Source organism: Thamnophis elegans, chromosome 4 (assembly GCF_009769535.1).
Source record: "Thamnophis elegans isolate rThaEle1 chromosome 4, rThaEle1.pri, whole genome shotgun sequence".
Lineage (NCBI taxonomy): Eukaryota > Metazoa > Chordata > Lepidosauria > Squamata > Colubridae > Thamnophis > Thamnophis elegans.
Genome location: NC_045544.1, coordinates 105,813,834 through 105,837,693, shown reverse-complemented (window position 1 = coordinate 105,837,693; position 23,860 = coordinate 105,813,834). Strand labels below are relative to the sequence as shown.

The 23,860-nt window shown below is 38.4% G+C and overlaps 1 protein-coding gene across 3 annotated transcripts in view; it reads right to left on the bottom strand.

The window, feature by feature from the left end:
• Positions 1-23,860, bottom strand: part of CCDC85A (coiled-coil domain containing 85A) — a 146,014-nt gene that overhangs the window by 4,927 nt on the left and 117,227 nt on the right. The window contains exon 4 of one of the 3 annotated variants that reach the window (XM_032217177.1): positions 19,467-19,589. The exons of the other annotated variants lie outside the window; for them this stretch is intronic. Within the exon in view, the coding sequence (XP_032073068.1) occupies positions 19,467-19,589 (123 nt within the window). The remainder of the gene's footprint in view (positions 1-19,466; positions 19,590-23,860) is intronic. 3 annotated transcript variants of the gene reach the window in all.

Below are 23,860 nucleotides of genomic sequence, written 5' to 3'. Positions count from 1 at the left end.
CTTCTACTGCAGGGGTGTCAAACTCATGTCGTCACAGCAGCATCACGTGATGTATCAGGACTTTTTTCCACTTCGCTAAACTGGGTGTGGGCGTGGCCAGTCCATGATACATCGGCCCACAGGCTGGAACTTTGACAGCCCTGTTCTAGGATACTACATATCCTTAGAAATTTCTATTCTATTCTATTCCATTTCTATTCCATTTCTATTCTTATTTCAATTATTTCTATTTTTATGATTTGTTATAATTTTTGCAGATTGCTACCATGTGACATAGCTTCATGTCTATCTTTTCTAGCCTGGTTCCCTTTAAATGCATGGGCTTGGAACTTCACAATTTAAAGTCATCCTAAGTCTCTTGTAAGAGATAATATAATTCCCTGTAATTGCTCTCAGTGTAAAAGCTAACTCCTCTTTGGAAATGTATCCTTTAAATAATGAAATAAGAGTTAATATTTTTTTCTGTTGTAGTGTTTATCCTTTGGAGCCCTTGGGAGATCAGAATGATCAGAATGAACTTTATTGGCTTTTCATAAGGCACCAAAGGGCTGATTATTCACATTTGGATCAGGTTATTAGGGGCTTGACTGCAAGAAGAAAGGAGTTACTTGGACCTTTATATACTGACCAATATATTGATAATTGTTGCAATTTCTTGTTTATTTAGAGTTAATTAGCTACCTTCTAGTTTAATTTATTGTCAGACACCCAAAGTGAAAACAGTAATATGGGTATCCACATAAATTGTTGAAATAAGCAAAATTAAATTAATAAATTACACATCCAGAGATATCTTTTTTAAAAAATATAGATTTTAACCTCTAAACCCGATAAACAATGCAAATTATTCAAGAGGATTGCCATATGATCCATAAAACAGCAGAATTATGAAGTCAGATTTCTGCCTTTTTATCAACTGAAAGTTACAAAATTGTTCTTCCAACTAGAAGATGCTTGATTGTTCTTCCCTTTCTATGAATAAAAAAAATTGCGAACCCAAACAAAAATATATCATTATTTTTCTAACAGAAAAAATGTTTTATTCATACCAATGTTTATTTTGAAATGTTTATTTTGAAATAAACATTAGCCACTAATATGTCTGCTTTACTACTTTTTAAAATAATTGCTTTCAGGTTTTTAAGAATACAAAATTATAATAACCTTATAATAACCTTAAAGGAAGAGCCAAGATGGTGCAGTGGTTAGAGTGCAATCCTCTCTTTCAGCCTCCGTTCCCCCCCGAGTTCAAGAGTGGCGCAGTGGTTAGAGTGCAGTACTACAGGCTACTTCTGCTGACTGCCAGCTGCCTGCAATTTGGCAGTTCGAGTCTCATCAGGATCGAGGTTGACTCAGCCTTCCATCCTTCTGAGGTGAGTAAAATGAGGACCCAGATTGTTGGGGGCAATATGCTGACTCTGTAAACTGCTTAGAGAGGGCTGGAAAAGCACTATGAAGTGGTATATAAGTAAGTGCTATTGCTATTATAATTTTATTATTGCTAGTCATCATGGCCATCATTTTGTAGCAGAAAAGCAAATCTAAAGGTATTAAATTAATAAATATATATTACTATTGATTTTAATTACTTTTATTCTAATTATTTATGAAAGACATCAATAAGCTTCATTCGGTTTTGTAAATACCAATACTTGAGAGGCTTATGAATATTACCATTTTGTACTATCCATGATGCATTTCATAACAAATTGTTTCCAGCTTAATGAGGAACAGAAAATGTTTTCCCAAAAGACAATGCTGGACGATAATGCTGATATAGCAAGAAAGTGACCTTCAGCTGATGAGAAAGGACAGATGAGAAAGGACAGACTGCACAACTGAATATGCAGATTAAAGGGTAACCAGTTGTCTTGTGAACTTTACACTATCTATGTGCACAGCAATGACTGAATTAAATCCTAAAGCCCTTTTAGTGCTCTGAAAATGATATTGTTATTTTAAGATGAATGCTATGCAGTACATAATTACTATATAAATGCAATTTACATATAAAAGGTTTATTCCAAACCAGTGAACTTGTTTTTATGTGCCATTAAATTCAGTGTGAATTAATTCAAATTATTAACTTGACCTGGATATTTTAATATAAACTAACTGCAACTATTTATCTTTGGAACCACCCCAGAGATATTATCATGCCAGAGAAGTTCATTAGCCTATGATCACGTTGATAGGATGTGACCAACACACAACTGTATGTGTGTATAAATACATTACACGGACCTCCTAGCTGGTGAGATCAATGGTGGAGATCAGCTGGTGAATGTTATTTTGCAACCTAATTTCTAGAGATCCTGGGGTATTTATGAGGTAAAAGTGGGCATTGACTTTTCTTCTTGATTGATTCTTCTCATTAAAACATAGCAAAAATGGCCAGTGCTGTCCTTATAATTAGCAGGGAATGCTGCACATGATTTGATACATAAACACTCTGTGAAAGTCATAACTCATCAAAGCCATGATGGAAAGTGGAGGTCAGTATTTAAACTAGGTTGCCTTTTCCTTTTCCTTTTCCTTATTTCATGCCTTGTCTTCTTTAGCTTACTATTTTTAAAAAAGTAATTACTTTTCAGAAAATAAACTAATATTTTGCTGATGCATATTTGCACTGAGGGGGCCAGTTTGGTATAGTGGTTAAAGCACCAGTCTAGAAACTGGGAGATCATGAGTTCTTTGGCTTTGGGTTAGTCACTCTTTGTTGGCCTTAGAAAGAATGAAGGAAGGGCAAACCACTTCCACTAATCCTTGCCAAGAAAATTGTAGGGATCTGTCCAGGCAGGAGTCAACTTTGACTCAAAGACACACATACACACACACACACCAAAAAATTGTATTGATTTTTCTTCTTGTTGTACCTTCCTCTTGGCTTAATAGATAAATAAATGGCATACGTTAGCATCAACATTATTAATAAGTATTTATCCCTCTCCTTAATCAAAAGCTTGACAATTCAATGGCCAGGGAATATGTTGAGTTTTGCCTAATTCAAACTACTATAAATTGCTTCAGACTGGATTGCTGCCCTTGTGATAGAAAGTGAGAAATTTAGCAAGTGATCCGAAGGGGTGTCCCCAGAGCACAGTGTTTGTGTGTGTGTGTGTGTGTGTGTGTGTGTGTGCGCGCACACACACACACACACATATATACATATACATACATACAAACATATGTGCAAAAAACAGGCAAAGCTTTCATTGCATGATCATGGCTACAATCTTAACTTTTTAAAACCACATTCTGAGGGACAGCCCTGCCTAAATCATATTATTGTGTTTTCATGAGCATTTTGACATTCTGGAAGATCAGAAATCATACCTGCAACTTCAGTTTTTTTTTCCATTTCTTTATGTAATGGAAAAGGAAGGAGCAAGGAAGTGGTATTGACTGGCAACTCTATCTTCTCATTCAGTCTTTATACTTTGAATGTGCCTATTCTAAATAGGAATGTCCTAAAACAAATATATTACCATATATTGATATATTATGACTAGCCACTGAAACCCACTAAAAGAATGAAGGACCTCATTTTCAAATCAAAGTGTTGGTTATAAATACACATTATCTACATTGTTTTAGGAATTATATCCAATGTATCTAAAAGAATAGATATTTTCCCAATAAATTATATTTAATTCTACCCAAAGAGCAAAAGATTGAAGCTATTAGAAATTAAAGTCTCCTTTAAACACAGCATTTAAACATACCATTTTCATTTAATACTGATTTCTTAGAAACATGAGCTTTTATTTATAATGAAGGAAACATGTTAGGAAAAGGTACCCGAATTAAATCCAAGAGGTGGAGCATCAGTCTTGTTGCCAGAGATAATAAACAGTTGCAAAAAGGCTTCAGTTCTGATGTTATAATAAAAGTTCAGTTTAAGCTGTCCTCTGTAACATACTGTGAAGTTTCAGACAAGTTCTCACTATCTAGGGAATATTACAGAAAAGTAGAATACAAAAAAAGCTACTGTTGACTTCCTGGGAGGAGCCTACTGGTGAAGGCAGCAAAAAATCAGCTGCCTCCGAATTCCTGGCTACGTACCTGTTTAGAGGATCTTCCATCTGACGTCTTATCAGGTTTTCTTATCCTTCAGGCAAGAGGGAAAGAAGAATCTGTTTTGCTGGCAAATGCTCTTCGATTTTTGCAGCTTTTGTGCTTGCAAGGAAAGGGGGGCTAGCCCATGGCAGAACGGCTGTCCGTGCTGGGAATTTCAAACTGCCTTGTGCAGGACAAAGTAGGTCTCTCCCACTCTGCTCTAAGTTTTGTTTGATTTAATCTTATCACGAGCAGAATCCGTTTACTGCGAGGACAATAATTGCTTATCAACATTTTAGCTTCTTCTCTTTTTCTCCTCCGAAAAATTATTTACTCAGAGGCTTTTAAAATGGCGCCGAGCAGGCTGGTTTCTCCGGTAATAACGAACACTTTTTGCTAATTCTCACAAGACTTCAAAAGAATTGAAAAGAATTCTTGAAAAGAATTCAAAACAAAAGAGATAGCTTATCACATGTTTTGGTTTCACAATAGAAGAATTTTACTCCTTCATTAACTTTGCTTATTTGGAAGTTAAATGGTGATGAATCTGTTGAACGGTCTTGTTACAATGTTTACTCACTGAAATTTTTGCCAAGCCTTAAACTTCAAAATAAAAGCCTCTTTACTTAAAGCTGCATATTTGGCAATAGAGTTTTATTAACTGCAGGCAGACAAATTTTGAAATGGCCTCAAAACCAAATATTAACTTGAAGTAATGTTAGATTAATTATTAATGCATTAGAATATTTGGGAAAGAATAACCAGATCCCTGCTGCGTTTATATTTTTGGATGCTGAGAAGGCCTTTGATCGAGTTAATTGGCAATTTCTGTTGAAGATACTGCAAAAAATGCAGATAGGAGATAATTTTTTACAGTCAATTAAAGCAATATACCAACAGCAAACAGCACAAATCATAGTCAATGGAAGTCTAACAGACTCTTTTCAAATTGGAAAAGGTACAAGACAGGGCTGTCCTTTGTCCCCATTATTGTTTATTATAACTTTGGAAGTATTGTTGAGTAAAATACGGGGCTTGGATGGTTTAAAAGGGATCAAGATTAGGCAGCAAGAATATAGAGTCCGCGCTTTTGCGGATGATTTGGTCATAATATTGGAACAACCGCAGGAATCCAGTATGGTTTTAATGAATATGATTAATCAATATGGTCAAGTGTCGGGCTTTAAAATAAACTTAGGAAAAACCAAAATATTAGCTATAAATATGAATATTAAACAAAAGGAAGAATTAGGAGTGATGCTAGGATGTGAGGTAGTTAAAAAAGTCAAATATCTTGGAGTTAACATTTTAACTTCAAATGGGAAATTATATAAGCATAATTATGAACCACTTTGGCATAGCATACAGACAGAGATGAAAAAATGGGAGAAATTGCACTTATCTTTGCTGGGTAGGATAGCGGCAGTGAAAATGAACATTTTACCAAAATTTTTATTTCTCTTCCAAATGTTACCTATACTTAAAAAAGATGCGAACCTTTTAGAATGGCAGAAGGGTATCAACAAATTTGTGTGGGCAGGAAAGAAGCCGAGGGTAAAGATGAAAATAATGCAAGATGTACGTGAGAGAGGAGGATTGAAACTACCTAATTTAAAACTATATTATGATGCAGTGGCATTATCTGCAATTAGTGATTGGATTCATTTAACCAATGATAGAATATTGAACATTGAGGGACACGATCTGGTATTTGGTTGGCATGCTTACCTGTTATTCAACAAAAAATTGGATAAGACCTTTAAAAGTCATATTTTAAGAAATGCTTTATTGCGGGTCTGGAAGAAATATCAATATAAATTAAATGACAAGATACCCATGTGGGCAATTCCTAGACACGCAATTGAAAATATGAATACAGCACAAAGACAGGACAGAATTACTTACAGACAGCTTCTTACCTCGGAAAGGGGGGTATTACAATTAAAATGTTTAGAGGTATTAAAAGAGGAGAAGGTAGTTCAAACATGGTTCCAGTATGGGCAATTACAGGCTAGGTGGAAAATAGATCAAAAAATTGGTTTTATTCAAGTTGAGGATAATCTGTTTAAACAAATAAGAGATCAAAGCTTAATGCATATAAAGAGGATATATAATGTATTAATACAGATGGATTCGGAAACAGAATTAGTTAAAGATTGTATGATAAAATGGGCTCAAAATATTGAGGAACCAATAATGTTGGATACATGGGAAAGAATCTGGGTAAGAAATGTGAAATTTACACAAGCTCAAAATCTGAGAGAAAATTTTTACAAGATGTTCTATAGATGGCATTTAGATCCTAAAAAGTTGGCTTCTATGTATCCGAATGTACAGCCTAAATGTTGGAGGTGTGGTTCTCTCGATGCTACATATTATCATATATGGTGGACCTGCCAAAAGGTTAAGGCATTTTGGATAAAAATATGGTGGGTCATGCAAAATGTTTTTAAAAGAAGGATAAAGTTTAGTCCTCAGTTATTTTTACTAGGTATATGTACTGATTTTACAGTGGTAGAGACCAACTTGACTCTGCACCTGATAACCGCAGCAAGACTGTTGGTGGCGCAATATTGGAAGAAGGAAGACTTGCCTACAATCCAAGAATGGACATTGAAAGTAACAAACTTAGCTGAAATGGCTAAAATATCGGCATATCTCAAAGATCATTCAAATGAGAGATATAAACGAGACTGGAAAAAATGGATTGACTATATACAAAATAAATACGGGACTAAGAAATTCCAGTTAGCCTATGCTTAAGATCAGAAATGATTTAAACTGTTAAAAGTCAGTTCAGTAAGAAGAAGCTAAGGTCAATCTAGAATGTCATTAATTTCTTTATTTCTTTTTTCTCAATAGATTTTAGACTGTGTTAGTTAAAAATCCATACCGTGTACGGGTTCTGGGAAGTCGGGGGGGGGGAAGGAGGAGGGGGGGTGGGGGGGTGGAGGGAGGGAGGGATACACACAACAAAAAAAAATTGTACTTTAATGTCTTAATGATTGACAAATGATGACATATTTGTGTTTTTTTTTTTTTTTTAAAGAAAAATAAAAAAGTTGAATATGAAAAAAAGCTACTGTTTATTTTTTAAAATATATATATATTTCTTTAGGCTTCACTAAAATAGTACAATTACATAATTATAAATCTTACTCTGATTTTCTTACCCAAAATTTATAACACTTTTTATACAGTAATTTTAAATGTGGAACTGTTTATCGACACACAAGGAGGATCTTCCAGATCTGTAATTATTCTTGAGGGAAATTTGCTCCTGATGTATGCACCAGTGTTTGGACACTGACTGGCTGACAAAGTTGGTGAACCAGGACCTCCTTTGCCAGTGCGGGGTGACTAGTAGTACTTTGGCGCCCTCCAACAAGTTCTTACAGATCACCTGAGGTATCAGGGGGAGAGGAGGAAAGGCTATAATAGGCTGGGAGGCTAGCAGCATCGAAGAGCATCCGTCCCTTCTGCACTGGAACATTGGAATCTTGAGTAGAACTAGGGGAGGTGAGTGTTTGCTGGACTGACAAATAAGTCCACCATCGGAAGGCCGAACCTCTGGGTCAATTGGTGAGACAGAGATGGATGAAGCTGCCATTCCGAGTTGTTGATGGTCGTTCTGTCTAGCCAGTCCACTATCACATTCTCCTCCCCCGAGATGTGGTCCGCTCTCAATGATTCAAGGTGGCGCTCTGCCCATCGCCCTAGGGCTTCCGCCTCCCACATCAGGCTCTCGATCGAGTCCCGCCCTGGTGGTTGACGTAGGCCTTGGTGGCGATGTTGTTCATCAGTATTAAGACGTGGGATTCTTCAATGAAGTGATGGAAGTGGCGCAGGGCTAGCCTGGCGGCTCTGAGCTCCAGCCAATTTATGTTGTGGTCAAGCTCTGCCTGCGACCATCTGCCCTGCACCACATGTGTCTGCAAATGGGGACCCCAGCCATATAAACTGGAGTCCGTTGTTATGACCAGACATTCTGGTTCTTTGAAAAGGGACCCCCTCTTCAGAGCTGCAGACTGTCACCACCAGAGCAACCAGATCACCTGTGGAGAAATGCTCATCACCCTCTTGGAGTTGCTAGCCTTGTGTCAGTGAAATGGGAGAAGGAACCAGTGAAGATCCCATGCATGCAGCTGTGCCCAGGAACTACTGCAATGCACGAGATCAGCAGCTGGGATAGATTGACGAGAGGTGCTGACTTGGACCTCCGGGTCTGATTCACAAGTGATGTCATGCTGTCCATTTGCTCCTGTGTGAGGAACACTTTGCAGGTCTTGAACCCAGATGCTAGATTCTGGAGGTTGGCTTCAGGTGGCTCTTTTCCAGATTGACAGAGAATCCGTGTAGTTCGTGATGTGGATGGTAATGCTGAGATCCCAACACGCCTGTTCCCTGGATGATGACATCAACAGGATGTTATCCAGATAACAAACAAGTCTCACTGGACGAGATCAGAGATGTGCAGCCACAGTGGCCAGAAGCTCGGTAAACATCCTGGGGGCCGATGATAGGCCGAAGGGAAGAGCCTTGTACTGCTAATGCTGGCCTGCAGATTGAAACCTCAGAAACTTGCAATGCGCTGGATGAATGGGAACATGCAGGTACACCTTCTTCAGATAGATTGACATCAGGAAGTCACCCTGCCTGATGCAACCCAAGATGGTCTGAAGTCATTGCATCTTGAAGCACTTGTACGCTAGATGAAGGTTGAGTTTCTTGAGGGCCAGTATGGCTCTCACACCTCCTGAGGACTTTAGGACCATAAAAAGGATGGAGTAGAATCCCTTCTGCTCCTGGCCCATCAGAACCTGCTCAATGGCCCCTATGTCCTACAGATGCCTGATCTCTGCCTGCATTAGCTGACTTTGTGAGCTGACTTGGGTAATTGGTAATTGACAAATGTCCGTGGAGGGTCTGAGAGGAAGTCTAGGGTGAGACCGTGACAGACTGTGTTCAAGACCCAGGTGTCTGTCGGTGTCGCCCCCCACTGGTCGGCATACAGTTGTAACCAGCCGCCTATGGGAGGAGACTGGTGACGGTCACATATTCCTACAAACGGTGTGGTTGGAATACCCTCCTCGGAAGGATCTGCGACTACCCTGATGTTTATTTTTGTCCCTGAAGGCCGCCCTGTCATGGATACCATCCTGCGTCTGGGAATAGGAATGATTAAATCCTCCAGAAGAAGCTGGAGGATCTGTGTTCCAAAAGGGCTGCCTGCGGAAAAAGAAGTGACCCTTGTGTTCAGACTTTTTGGTAACGGCCTGTAGAACCTTGCGTTTATCCTTGGATTCTATTAAGACCGAATCCAAAGCCTCTCCAAAAAGCTTTTCCCCTTTGAAGGCAACAGAAGCGAGCTTCCACTTGGCCTTCATGTCTGTCTGCCAGTGTCTGAGTCACAACAGACGGTGTGATGTAACATTGGAAGCCAAGGCTCTCGAAGAAAATTTGGTGGTATTAAGGGAAGCATCAGCTGAGTATTCAACTGCCACAATGATTTTATTGACGTTCTGGCACAGTCTGGTGTCATTCACTGGCAATTTGGATTGCAGCTTATAGAGCCAGAAGAGGAATGCCCTACTGAAATAAGAGGATGGCCCATGCGGTGGCCTGGTGGGTCTTATGGCAGGCCTTTTCCGCCCTCTTGTCCCCTGCTTTAAGTCCTCCCAGCAGGTCAGCTGGAAGAACGGAATTGGAAGTCAAGGCCACTATGGGATCGTCTACCAGAGGAAGCTTCAAGAGATCCTCAATGCTGCTTTCCTTGAAATAAAGCTACTTGTCCACTCCGCTCGGATTGGCCATTGAACCCGGCTGAGCCCATTGCTGCTGGATGACATCCAAGAACAGCTGAGGGGCTGGCACCAGTTCCTGAGGATTTCCTTGAAGAGGCCAGCACCTGGGATTCAGAAGCCTCCTTACTGCCCTGTTCTGTAAATTCCTTATTAGGCTGGCCTGGGAGACCCATCTGAGTGGAAGAAGCCCTGGCTTTGGTGAAGATGGCTTTGATCATCGAGGGCTTGAACAACCCATAGAAGGCAGGCAGATCAGGAGCAGGATTTTCTTCCTCAGACAAATCCGGGGCCTCCTGAGCCCGCTCTTCTGTTTTGGACTCCTTGTTTACGGCCAAGGAGGCCGTAGATGATGACCTCCCTGCCCAGTCCTTAGAACCTGAAGCCTGCGTTCCAGGCTTGCATCGTGCCTGGCGAGGTAGGCTGTGGCCTAGCTGTCTCATCCCCTCAGCAATGCCCTGAGATATTGCGTTAGCGATGATCTCTCGCATCTCATTGGACATATTGTGGCCCTGATCCTCTTGAGCCTAGGTGCGAGGAAAGATCTTCCTCATCCATGAGGGAACCTGTAGTGAATCTCCCCCTGAGTGGGTCAGAGGAAAGATCGAAATCCCCTTCCTCCACCAGAGATGTTGAAATCTCTCTATGGAGAGGAGGCAAAGGGGGACCAGTGGGAACCTCTGCAGGAGGAGAAGGAGGCCGTGCAAGTCTTTGGGCCTTCTGGATTTGCTTCTCTATCGCTTTCTGGCTCCTCTCTCCTAGCTTCTGAGAGGCCTTGGGCATCCCCTTAGGTTTGGGCTGTTTGCCCTTGGGTAGGCGCCCTTTAGCCACCCCTTTGCCAGCAGGTCCTGGCCTGCTACTTTTAGAGGAAGAAGGACCTGCTTGATTGATGTCTTCAGCTGCGCTGGTGGAAGTCATAGTAGCCGGAACAATCTGGCCAACACCACAGGACAGTTGTGATGCTGAAATAGCAGTCAGTAAATGTCCTGGTCTCTGTCCGGGAACAATGGTGGTGAGGCTGCAGCAGGCCAAAATGACAAGTTCAGTGTGCCCGCAGATCCACACTAATGTCAAACAGGGTATGGCCAGTTAAAAGCCAAAAAAAAACTCGTAGCCGCTTGAAACCAGTCCTTTTGGGGAGGGGGGAACTTGCCTGAAGACCCAGAGCAAGGTCCTCGGATTAAATAACCCCTCCCAGCAGCGATCTTCAGGAGACAGACAGCAGCAATTCGAACGGCCAAGAATTTTTTGCGCCCTTTTAAAACTTCAAAATGGCCACCGCACAGCTCGGAACAGCACTGGGTACTGCCTGCTAGTCAGAAAAAGGCTTTAGGAGCCTCCAGAGCTGTTACAAGCTCTCCAACGGCGTTTTGGGGCTCACTAACTTCCTACCTGGTCCCAGGCTCACCAGCCGCCACTAAATGAGCCCCGAAGTGGTGCCTCAACCATGTGGTCATGGAAGGCAGCTTCGTTCCGAGCAGCCTGCTACGCACGAAGAAGCTGACAGGAAAAAACTTTCAAACTGACAGGAAACTTCTAAGACTACCACTATCACAAAAATAATAAAAAGGCTACACTAATCTAACTGTTTGGAGAGTCCTACCTGCTACTCAAGGACTGGAGCTCCCCAACTGCATCCTTTTAGGGCAACTGGGTTTTTTAAACTGAGCCTTTAAAGGGAGCAAGAGGCATGCCTACACAAACTTTGAACTCAGTCCTTGGGCAGCAAGCTAACCCTAACTAAGTTAACCCATGCTTGGACACTCCAAGCAGCACCTAGGAGAACTGGCTTGTTTAGATTTCTTGTTAACTTTGAGAGGACTATTGAACAGAATAAGTCATCGAACTCTGAAAAGATGTCACACTAACCTATTCTCAGTGGTTTCAGAGTGCAAGACACAGAATAATGCTTTTAAAATGAAGAAAGGCACATTCTACTAAATGTTAGGGGGAAAAACCTTCCCAATAATAAAAGCAGTGGCTAGTGGAACCTATAGCCATAGGGGTTGTGGGCTCCCTTCACTTGATGTGATCAAGGTCGAGGCTAGACAGCTATCTGTCAAGGAAATTTTAATTTGTATTCTTGTCCAAGAGATTGGAGTCAGTAGTTTACATGGCCTTTCCACTCTATGAGGCAATGATTTGGAATTTACAGCTGCACATTGGGTGGACCTTTCCATTGAACATAACTCAATATTCCTTTTCTGTTTGATTAGTATGGGAGTTGTTGAGAACCAAAGCTTCTCAGGACAGAAAACAGGGTTAACAATAAGTTGTTCACTACAAAGCCAGGAGATAAAGATAAAGGGAAAGATAAAGGGAAAAATGTCAATTAAACCATGTAAAGGGTGAGATAAATAAGCTTCAAAATAAAATTACAATGGATATAAAAAAAAGTATTTTAGGTTGACAGAGGCCAACATGAATATTGTACTAGTCTGTTTCCAGTTCACAACAAAGATTCTTATCTAGCCGTGCTGCCAGTTTTTCTATCAGAGAGCTTAGGTGTCAGAGAACCTATGATGTAGACCAGATCAGGAAAGAAAACCAGAACACTACTTCATTGAAATACTTCTCTGAAATACTCTGTAGTGACACTATCTTATCATCCTGCATTTTTCTCTCCCTCTGTCTTATACTCCAGGGACTCAGAGTTTTTTTAAAAAAATATTTTCTCATCTCCGTGGGTTTAATGCATGCTTCTGTACCTGCTGAGACTTCCGGATGGCTTCTCCAAGGTCATCTCTATGGCTCTCTACATTAAACCGTGCATCAATTTAGAGTCTAACCACATCAAACCACACTAGATTTAATGTCCAGAAAATTCCCCGAAGTCTTCTAGTGAGCCTGATAGTCATTGATAATTCATACCCCATTAATGTATAAGTTTAGATTTCTGTTCTGCCAACATGCATTCTTTTATAGTAATTTATACTTTACTGAATTTGCCATTTTGAAGCTCTAACCTAATAGAGAGAGGTTTTTTGGTGCTATTTACAATGCCTTTTTGATGTTACCACTCTCAATAGTTTGGTATCATCAACAGACATGGTCACAACCCTATTCAGCCATAATTTTGGACCATATATACGGTATGTATACAAGTTTGAAAGTACTAGATCCAATTCTAGGGGACCATATCACATTTTGCTGGCGTAATAATTTCCCATTGTTAATCAATTTACAAACGCACCTGTACCCTTATCCCATGACAATCAAATGTGGTGAGGCGTTACATCAAGTTTTTGGGTCTAGCAAATGAGATTATTCTCTTTATGAAATGGGAAGGAAGTAACATAGAAACTGCACACAAGGAGCCCACACAGCATATACCAGTTCTTAGTGTCTGGTTCCAAATAATACACTAAATCCTATGTCTTGAATAACAAGACATAAAAGCTGTGTCAAGTTTTCTCACTGATGGCCTCTCTACAATCTAGAACAGGGGTGTCAAACTGGCGGTCTACGGGTCAGATGGGTCACATGCAGACCACACCAACCCCAGCACCGCAAAGGGGAAAAACATTGTCAAATGTCACATGATGGCAATGTGACGCTGTGAGTTTGACCCTTGTGATCTAGAACAACCTACTCCAAATAGCCAGAACATCATCATTATATTTTTGAAAAGCCATAAAGCATAGGAGTTACCAAGATATTTTTTTATGAACAATAATAAGTAAGAGAAGTTGTTATTACATATGCTATTGGTTTGCTATTATTTTAGACTTTTTGTGTTGTTATTTGTAAGCTACTTAGAGCAGTCTCTAGAGAAACAAATAAATAACTGGAAATAAAAATAACGTGCTACGCCAAAACAAATATGAACAAATAAATCCATCTGTCCAGAGTCGCTGGTTTAAGAGAGACCTTGTATATTAGATAATGCCTATCTTATCACAATTTACTGTCTTTACTCCATTTTAATCTTGTCAAGCATATTATGATTGTTGCAATGAGAGAAGGTGGCAGGATTATCCTACCATTCCAAGAGTACAGGTATATACAATGTACAACAGTTCATTTAGTGACTGCTCAAAGTTACAATGGCACTGGAAAACATTTCTTATGACCATTTTTCACACTTATGACCACTGCAGCATCCCGCTGGTCATGTGGTTTAACTTGGATGCTTGACAACTGATTCATATTTATGACTGTTGCAGTATTCCAGGGTCATGTGATCACCTTTTGTGATCTTCTGACGAGCAAAGTTAATGGGGAACGCAGATTCACTTAACAACTTTGTTACTAATTTAGCAACTATAGTGATTCACTTAAAATGGGGCAAAACTCATTTAACAAATTTCTCACTTAGCAACATGGATTCTGGACTCAATTGTGGTCATATGTCAAGGATTACCTGTATACATAATAGAGCTTTAGACTCTTAAATGTTATATGAACAACTGTATTTTGATTTATTCTAAATGATGCCATAACATCTCTATTGTCAAGTGTTGATTCTATATTCTTACTCAAAAGGATATATTAGCATTTATCATTACAAATAAAAAGTATTTCCTTAATGCTAAAATTAGCATTTTTTCTTTTAATTTAATATAGTCTTGAAAGTACATGAAAATGCAAAAAAAAAAAAAAAGCCTACTGACCTCAGTAAAAAAGAGCAGGGGTGGGGTGCTGAGTTGTAAGAGAAATGTGTTTAAGTGTACTTCGTTTTGTCTTCTATTTTTGAAGCTCAAAATTGTATTCTGAGAAATCTTATGAATTTTTTAAAATGCTGACAATATACTTTGAAAGTATTTCAGTATGAAAATGCAACCAATTACTTTTAAATATTGTTTTGTATTTACTGGCTTTACAGGAATGTGGATATTGCAATCCTTAGGTCAGCATTATATGCTATATATTTTTGTTCCATATAGAAGGTTGTCCAGAATTTAAGCAATCTACTTTATATCTCCATTTAGATGTTTATGGTGAGACTTTTTTTTCCAGTAAATGTGGATATCTATCCAGATTCTCACAAATAGAAGGCAATGTCATGACTTTAAAATATATTTCTGTTAAAAAAAATGAAAGCTCTAAAACACAGATTATATGGGGGAACAATACAATTGAATCTTTTAATCTTTTATTTCTCTGTCAGACAAGAGAATTAATGTTTCTGGAGGATTACCTTCATTTGTTGAAATCTATTCAGGCTGCTAGAGAAACCTGGCATGTAAATTGAATTCAATACTGAGTTCAAGGTTCCATGTGATGCTTTTTGAAAAATAGTTTGATTAGTCATTAGTCAAATCAATGGTCTCCCATTTTTTGTTTAGAACAAGACCAATGAATTCCTTTTCAGGAAAACAACAAATAATTTATTTCTCAGGACTTGCTTGCTAGGTTCCTTATCATCTTTGTTGTATTTTTGGTTCCAAACCTCTTCCGTTTTGTCTGAAACAATTGGACACAATACTTGAGGTAGGATATGACCGATGTAGAATAACGAGGAGGTAAAGCTGTGACATGAATGTAAAAGCCTGTCTTCAACTACTATCTGAAGATGAGGCAGTATTGTTTTCAGCTGACAGTTTGCTTTTTTTAACCCATCCCTCTAGCCTACCAACTTCTTGACTTCCATTTCTGAATTCTACTATATCAGCTACCCCCAAATTTAATCGGAATTCCCTTCACTGATTATTATTATTATTGTACAATTGTATCACAGCGGCCAGTTGTTTCGCCGGATTTGGCATTGGTTACTAGTCGGGCCCCACCCAGGGGCCTAGGACGTCGTAACGTATTTTCGTAATATGCGTGCAGATCCAAGCAGTGCGGCTTTTTGCATTTGACTGATGGTGATTTTGTCAATTTTTAACTGTTTTAAATGTAATTCCAGTGCTTTTGGAATAGCACCCAGTGTGCCAATTACCACTGGAATTACCACTGCTGGTTTGTGCCATAGTCGTTGAATTTCGATTTTTAAGTCCTGGTATTTTGCGATTTTTTCATGTTCCTTCTCGGCGACCCTGCTATCACCTGGTATTGCGATGTCTATGATTGTGACCTTATTTTTCTCAACCAGTGTGATGTCTGGTGTATTATATGCCAGTATTTTGTCCGTTTGTATACGGAAATCCCACAAGATCTTGACCATCTGATTTTCGGAGACTTTTTCAGGCTGATGTTCCCACCAGTTTGTTGCTGTTTTAATATTATAATTTTTGCACAAATTCCAATGGATCATTTGTGCTACTGAATTGTGCCGCAATTTATAATCAGTCTGCACGATTTTTTTACAGCAGTTGAGTATGTGATCAACAGTTTCATCAGCTTCTTTGCAAAGTCTGCATTTGGCATCATCAGAGGATTTTTCGATTTTGGCCTTAATGGCATTTGTGCGGATAGCTTGTTCTTGCGCAGCCAGGATTAATGATTCTGTTTCTTTCTTTAATGTACCTGTTGTTAACCATAACCAAGTTTGTTCACTGTCCACTTTAGAGCCGAGGTGGCGCAGTGGTTAAATGCAGTACTGCAGGCCACTTCAGCCGACTGTTATCTGCAGTTCAGCGGTTCTAATCTCACCGGCTCAAGGTTGACTCAGCCTTCCATCCTTCCGAGGTGGATAAAATGAGGAGCCGGATTGTTGGGGTCGATATGCTGACTCTGTAAACCACTTAGAGAGGGTTGAAAGCCCTATGAAGCGGTATATAAGTCTAACTGCTATTGCTATTGCTATCTTTTATTTTTTCCAGAAATTGGCCATGCAGTGCTTTGCTCTACCAACTCTCCATTCTTGATTTTATCACATCTTTTCTGTATGCTTGATTATTATTATTATTATTATTATTATTATTAAAATTATTACCTGTCCATCTCCGATGGATTCTTCATTCAAGTCATTAAAAATGTTTAATAGACTGTAATTATGGCATCCATAATCCATACTTCAATCTAGTTTGATGAGGAATGAATTATGAGTATTCTTTAATAATTCAGATCAGCTGAATTGTCATGCCACCTAGTCCACACTTAATTGGCTTTTAAATCAGAATATTATGAGATGCTTTGTCAAATACTTTGTTGAAATCAGAATATATGATGTCTCAACATTCCCATAATTTTCAAAGAAAATTCTCAATCAATACATGAAATAAGGGTAGTATGCAAGTCTGGTTCTTAACAAATCCATAATGATTTTTGTTAGTAATTATTAGGTCAGTGCAGAGCAATGTAGATTCACGGTGATGAAATGACCCCCATACCATGAAGCTAATGTGAATTCATTTCATTAAAATAAAATAAAAAGGTACCTGGTTTACCTAAGCAAAGTACACCAGAAACCATTTCGGAACTTCACCTCAGGATAAGATTTGTCTCACCCTTTTCAACCTGTATTCACTGAAGTGCTTCCAGATTTGACAGCTTCAGGATTGCCCCCAGCAATTTTGGCAAAAGACCTGGAGGAACCTCAAGCTGGTTGCCTTTGAAATAAGTATCCTGCAGCTTTCACTGAAGCCATTCTGGAAATGTTTCAGCCAATACTCTAGCAGAAGGCTTCTGAAGAAGTCACTTAATAGTATTCTCCCATGGCTCAAACTCTGAGAGTGAAGGCTAAGAAAATCCTTGAATTGTAGGAAAATGAAGCCTCACAAGCCACATAAACTTTTAACATTATTATGTGATTTTAGTGATATTTGTAAGAGTGTAAAGGAATTGCCTTGGGCCACATAAATATACACTATATACTTATTTTTTTTTCTTTACACACACAATGCCTTTATTGCTAGTTTGTTGAAAAAAATCTAATAACAAACATGCATTTGGAAATTTTCTACATTTATGATCTATCCAATTATATGTAGAAGAAGCTGAGTGGGAAGGTGGGGCTAAATATGTCATCAGTTTGGAGTAATTGTGTTGTCACAAAATACCTAAGTCCAGTCCTTTCTCCTCCTCGCCCCCCAATGAATTCTGTTTATCCTTATTTATCTTTGACCTTTAGTTGACTAGATTCTTGCCTTACAGGTAGCAATAATAAACTTTTCTGTGCTTTGAACTCAGTGAATGTCCCTAATTACTCACATTGGAAATTATGTGAAATTTGAAAATTTTTTAAAGATAATAAAGTTGATGACATTGTAAACTTAAGGAATTTTGATGAACTATTTTTTTAGATTATAACACTGGTATATGCTATTCTTTAGAAATGTAAAGGTTCATAGCCAACTGTTCTTTTAAAGCTTATGTGCCACAATTAAATGACCAAGACGCCTTACTTAAAGAAATTACTGTCTTGGTATTAAAGCAGTACCGAGCTTGGATTTTACCTTTTGCATTCAAGCACTCATGCATGTCTCCTCCTCACAATTTTTTTATTTTAAACTGCTATTTCTATTACACAAGGATATAATGTAATATTATACAGTCCACGTTCACATTTGTGCACACTGTATGCAATCACTATTTTGTTTCTAATTGCTCAGACATGACCAAAATTTGTCCAAGCAGTATCCAAATGGAAAGTGACTTTTTAATATAACTAGATTATGCATAATGTGTTGTGGCTTTCTCTCCTTTTTCATGGGTCCATTTTATTGTCCTGAACCCTGTTGCTACTTTAATGTATGCTCAATCTTCACCATTTCCAAAAAACAAAAATGAGATGTTGTAAAGCTGTTGCTGTAAGACGATTTCCTATAAATTCTGTTTTTTCCTTAATATTAAGCTGATGGAGGCACATCTCTCTGAGAACTAAAAATTGGTTATCATCTTTAACTACTCCATCAGGCCATTGTATATTTCACCTGTTTCATTTGCATTCTGTATTATTCACAAACATTCTTTGAAATATAAAATGGAGGCAGGATAATGGCACATAGTTTTCCTAATAAAATATCCAAAATACAAGGCAATGCATTGGAAAGTTACTTTCATTTGATGCAAAGACAAACTATTTTTCAGAGGTGGCCAGAAACCAGATGTTTTATAGATTACAATATGCCACCACTTCTTTGCAGTCTTCCAATGACCAGGGGTGTATCTTGTAGTAATGTAGGGTAAATTGCTGTGTGGTAAGATTTAATATCTTAGTTTCAAATGATGAGAATGTACAATAAACAGTTCTCCTTCATGACACCCTGTTTATAAACTTTCCTGAAAGATATTAGCCCATTCTATGTTGGAAATAGAATGTTAGACTAGATCATCTTGTATCAATTTGATGGTTTTAGATTCCAGATTTTGGAACTTGTAGTTCAACATAACTGGAAAACACAGTCTGAAGAAGGCTGGCCTAGAGATACTGATATGACTGATATGACTTTCCATGTTTTTCCTTTATAAGTGTGATTTTCAGAATTTGAGGGGGGGAAACCCTATTATATGATGTCTGGATGCAAAGACAAGGCTCCTTATAGCTCACTAATGCAATCTTTTCAAGCTTGGAGGACAGAGTATACTAGTTCACAACCCAGATCAAGACAGATAATAATGATTTGTGAATAACATGTAAGAGATGAGAACTAGCATTCAGGGTTTATTATGTTTTCCTATGAAATATGCTGATGCTTTGAAAACAATGGATTATGGATGGTTACAGAACATACAAGTTGGAGATTTGGCATATGTACCAAGCACAGCAAGGCATGTTACCTTGAGGGCATTAACCATCGCTTCAGGCTGCTGAGAAGATAAGGAGGCCTGTTCATTGAAGCTAGCTGGATGGTTCGGAGAACAGACATTCCCATCTGCCTCTGATGGCATCCTAATGGGATCCTTAGTAAAAAAAAAATCAAAAGCTATTTAATGGTAAAAAGTAGGGCAAGCTAATCAAACAAAACAATTCCCATACCGACCCTTCACATTTGTTTTAATTCCCATTGGGCAAATACAAAATCCACACATATATACATATTCTAAAATGTGTATCCTAGTCCCTCATAACTGAAGATGTTCCTGGTGCAACAAATGGTCTTTGGGTGATGTTTCTACACATTTTTCTCATATCGGGATAGTGTCAACCCTATCAGATAAACCAGATTAAGAAGCAGTGGTGTCTGCCGAAAGCTACTTTTAATGTATATAAATCTCTTTCTTGATATGGGTTCAAACTACATTTATCTGATTGTTGCCTTGGTAACAGATCTTCCCACTATTCATCAAGACTATATCCTATAAGCTCTACAGATAACAACAAACCTTGATTGGTCTTAGGAACCAAAATTTCTAACTTCAGTCCAATACAAATTACAGCACATGTAAATCCTACTGCAAACAAGTTCAATTTAATATGCCTTATTAATTTTCACAAGATTTAAGCACAGCTGACTCCATCAAATTGAGACCCACTTTTTTATTTTCACAAACGCAACAAGACCACACTGTACTAATCTAATATACAGTATTCATCATCAGTAAGATGAAAATGGGTTTACAAATCAGTCTCAGATCCAGTAACCTACACATTGTACATTAAAATGTCTGAACACAATCTCCATTTTCCAATGATTTTACTTGTTTTACACAAACCCCTCTGAAAGTAAAGTTCAAAATGCTTCCTGCAGTGTTGAAAGGAGTTCAAGGTGAAACTGCAGTTGCTGGGGCAACCTAATCCAGCCATTTGCTTTGGTAAAATGCTAAAAATATCCTTACTGCAAGGAAGGTAATAATAGCTTGGCTAGTCACAACCAAATCAAATCAGATCAGATTCTTCAGAGATGCTTGTGATATTATCAACCAGATTTGCCTCTCCCTCACCCTTCCATTTAATTAAAACACTGAGAAAAAACAATTGGGGGTGATGGAAAGCATACATCTTAATTACGGATTGTCTTAAATCAAAACGAACAATTTTTTCAGGCCAAGTGAGAGATAATTTTCCATATTGTAAGAATGAACAAATGCAATATTTTGACTCAATTATTTAACTGGGTTCTCTATCTAATTTTAGGGCATGTGTGGAGAACAGATCACACTTTAGATCATATTTACGCAGAAATCATGAAAAGCATTCAGAAATTTGACTCAGATTTTTGTATGACAGTTTGCTTTTGTGCAAGCTCAATTCTTGCAAGTTTTGTCACATCTTAAAACTGTTTGAATCTAGCTCCTGCCCATTAGATCTGTCTCTTTTTGTCTCCATAACATTTTACGAGTTTGCCTAAGTGGTAAATGCCTTGTTCCATCCAATTGCTTAGTCGTTTTATTATGCAAGCTAAAACAAAGTTTTTCTTCTTTTTAATAAAACCCATTTTAAATCACAATGTAAGGCTAGGCATTATCTCAAAGGGCCAGATATATGTTACAGAGTTGATTTTCCTGTTGTTATCTTTATTATGCCCAGTTTATGGCTGAATAAATTCTTAGGCTGAGAGAGAGTTTCATTTCTATCACATGCTGTCTTCCACCCACCCCTGACCCTGGGAAGATGGTGGTGGCAGTGGCAAACTATTATACCAATGTAGCCAGACACTGTGCCGTGCGCCCCAGGAGAGGAGAGATGGAAACAAAAGGGGCAGGTGGAATAGTCAAGACCTTTTCACCCACAGCATGCCCTCAATATGTCAGCTATTCACTACTGTTGCTGTCAAACCCCCACAAGGCGGAAAATATGCTCAAATTCTACTTGAGTTGAGCTCCAAAGGGATTTGCAAAATGGGAAGCTATCACAACATTGTGTAAATGTCTCCTAAAATTGGTATCATAGATGCCTTTCACTCAGAAATTTCTTCCATCTATCACACACACTCTTACACAAATATACTTGAAGCACTGTCAAAACAACTAAAATTACCAATATAAGAATGTACATGCTGGTTGAACTTCAGTGTAAAAAAGAAAAGTGTGTGTGTGTGTGTGCGTGCATGCGTGCGTATGTATGTATCTATGTATAAATAGAAACAGGGGACGATATCTCTTCCATAATGAAATAATAATCTTTTTATGGGGAATGAGAGAAGAATAGTTTGATTAAGTTTAGCCTAGTTGGTTTTGGGTCAAGTACCTATTGGAGAATAATTGCAATGGTTGTTCAAAATCTGAGTAGCAGGAGGGCCGCTCAATCAAGCGATGATTTGTAATTCTTATTACCTGCAGAGAAAGACTCACCATTTGTAAAGTGCAGGTGACAATGATCAATACAAGTTTGGTGCCAAAGCATTATCTATAATTAATCCTTGTACTTCTATATTCTGATACTAGAGTAGTAAGAAAGATTTTTTTAAAAAAAATGTGGTTTTAAATATATATATTAAAAGATTGCATGATTTCATTTCATATGCAGACCACATTGCTTTAACAACACTTACAGGACTTTATACTCTCCAGACTAAAGTAATATTAATATTTATTAGAATTATTATTTAAACAATATTTGCTGCAGTAATATTTATCAAATTATTTGCCTTCAGGAAGATGTTAATTTATTTGCTAAATAGTAAGTCCTTGCTATTTTGTTGCTGTTGTTAGTTGTGATGTTGTGTTCAACCCATTGCAACCCCGTGGACAACGTTCCTCCAGGCCTTCCTGTCCTCTACCATTCCCCGGAGTCCATTTAAGCTCACCCCGACTGCTTCAGTGACTCAAGTTATACAATATAGAAGGATTTAATTCTTTTCTTGAGCAGCTGTGACAGTCATTATGTGGATGTCCTTATATATTTTTCTTAAATATTTATAAAATATAAATGGCTGCCTAATTCAAGCAGCATGGTTCTTCATGGTGCTTGCAGGGTACAAAACAATTAACCAAAATATAGGAGAAAAATTAGACATGTCATTAAATAGAACTAAAATAATTCTAAAGGTGGGAGGTTCATTCCAAAGGGCAAGGACCACCACCAGGAACTCAGACCTCTTGAGTCTAAGAAGATAATATTGTTTCAGAGAAGAGACCTAGAGCATAGTCCTATTGAACATAAGGGATAGGCAGATACCATTGGAGACAGAGGGCACTCACCAGTGAGTTTTAAAAGTGTTAACTAGCACTCTGAATTGCACCCAGAAGCCTACTGGGAGCTAGGTGGGGTGTTACAAGTTCTAATGAGGCATACCCCAAATTACTGATGCCATTGTTCTGCACCAACTGAAGCCAGATGGTCTTCAAAAGCAGTACCATGTAGAGTATTTTGCAATAATCCAACTGGGAATTGTCTAAGGCATGAATGACATAAAATATCACTGGAGGAAGCTGAGGAATACCCTCCCTCCCTTCCTAGCTTCCTTCCTACCTACCTACCTACGACAGACAGAGGCTGAGTTAACTAATGATATGAAGCAATTCTTTATTAAATTATAAGTACATTAAGTTCTTGTTACCATCAAGTTACTTGAAGCCATTTTAAGGGATTGGGAAACTGGAAGCAGAGAAACATCCCTGAGGGAAATTTTGACAGGAAAAAAATATGCAACAGCTTAGTCATAATAGCACTCAAGGAAATCATTTTCATTTCTTTAGAGCTGACACTTCAAAACTCAGATTATGTCTGATATACTATATGTTCTGGAAAGTTAATTATTTTTCCTCAATCTTAAACTAGAGGAATATTTCTCCAGATTTTGAAGCAATTAAATCTCAGAAGCTCTAGCTAAAAGAAACCCAATTAGAAAGTCATAGGCAATTCCTCCTTTTTTTTCTGATGCTAATACCAGACTTCCCTACGCTGTTCCCCTCCAAATACATTAAACTTTAACTGCTGTACTACACCTACTAACTAGTAAGAGACTGGTGCTGGATTATAGTTCAGAATGTTAGTTCAGCATAGCTGGAGGGAGTAACTTTCTGAGAAATTGATGAGGCCAACAGCCTAATGCAAAATATTGAATGGAAGAAGAGACCATAAAAGGGGCCTGAACCTGGTCAACACAGTAACTTGCAAAACATCTCAGACAAGTTCCTCCCTAGTTTGAATGGAGATAAAAAAAGGGAGGGAGAAGCATGTAGTTATTACTATAAACAGATTTTATTACTATATTTTTACAATAAAAATACTACTGAACCATGTGGCAGGGGTGAAATCAACTTACCGTCACTCGCTTTGCTCGCACGCG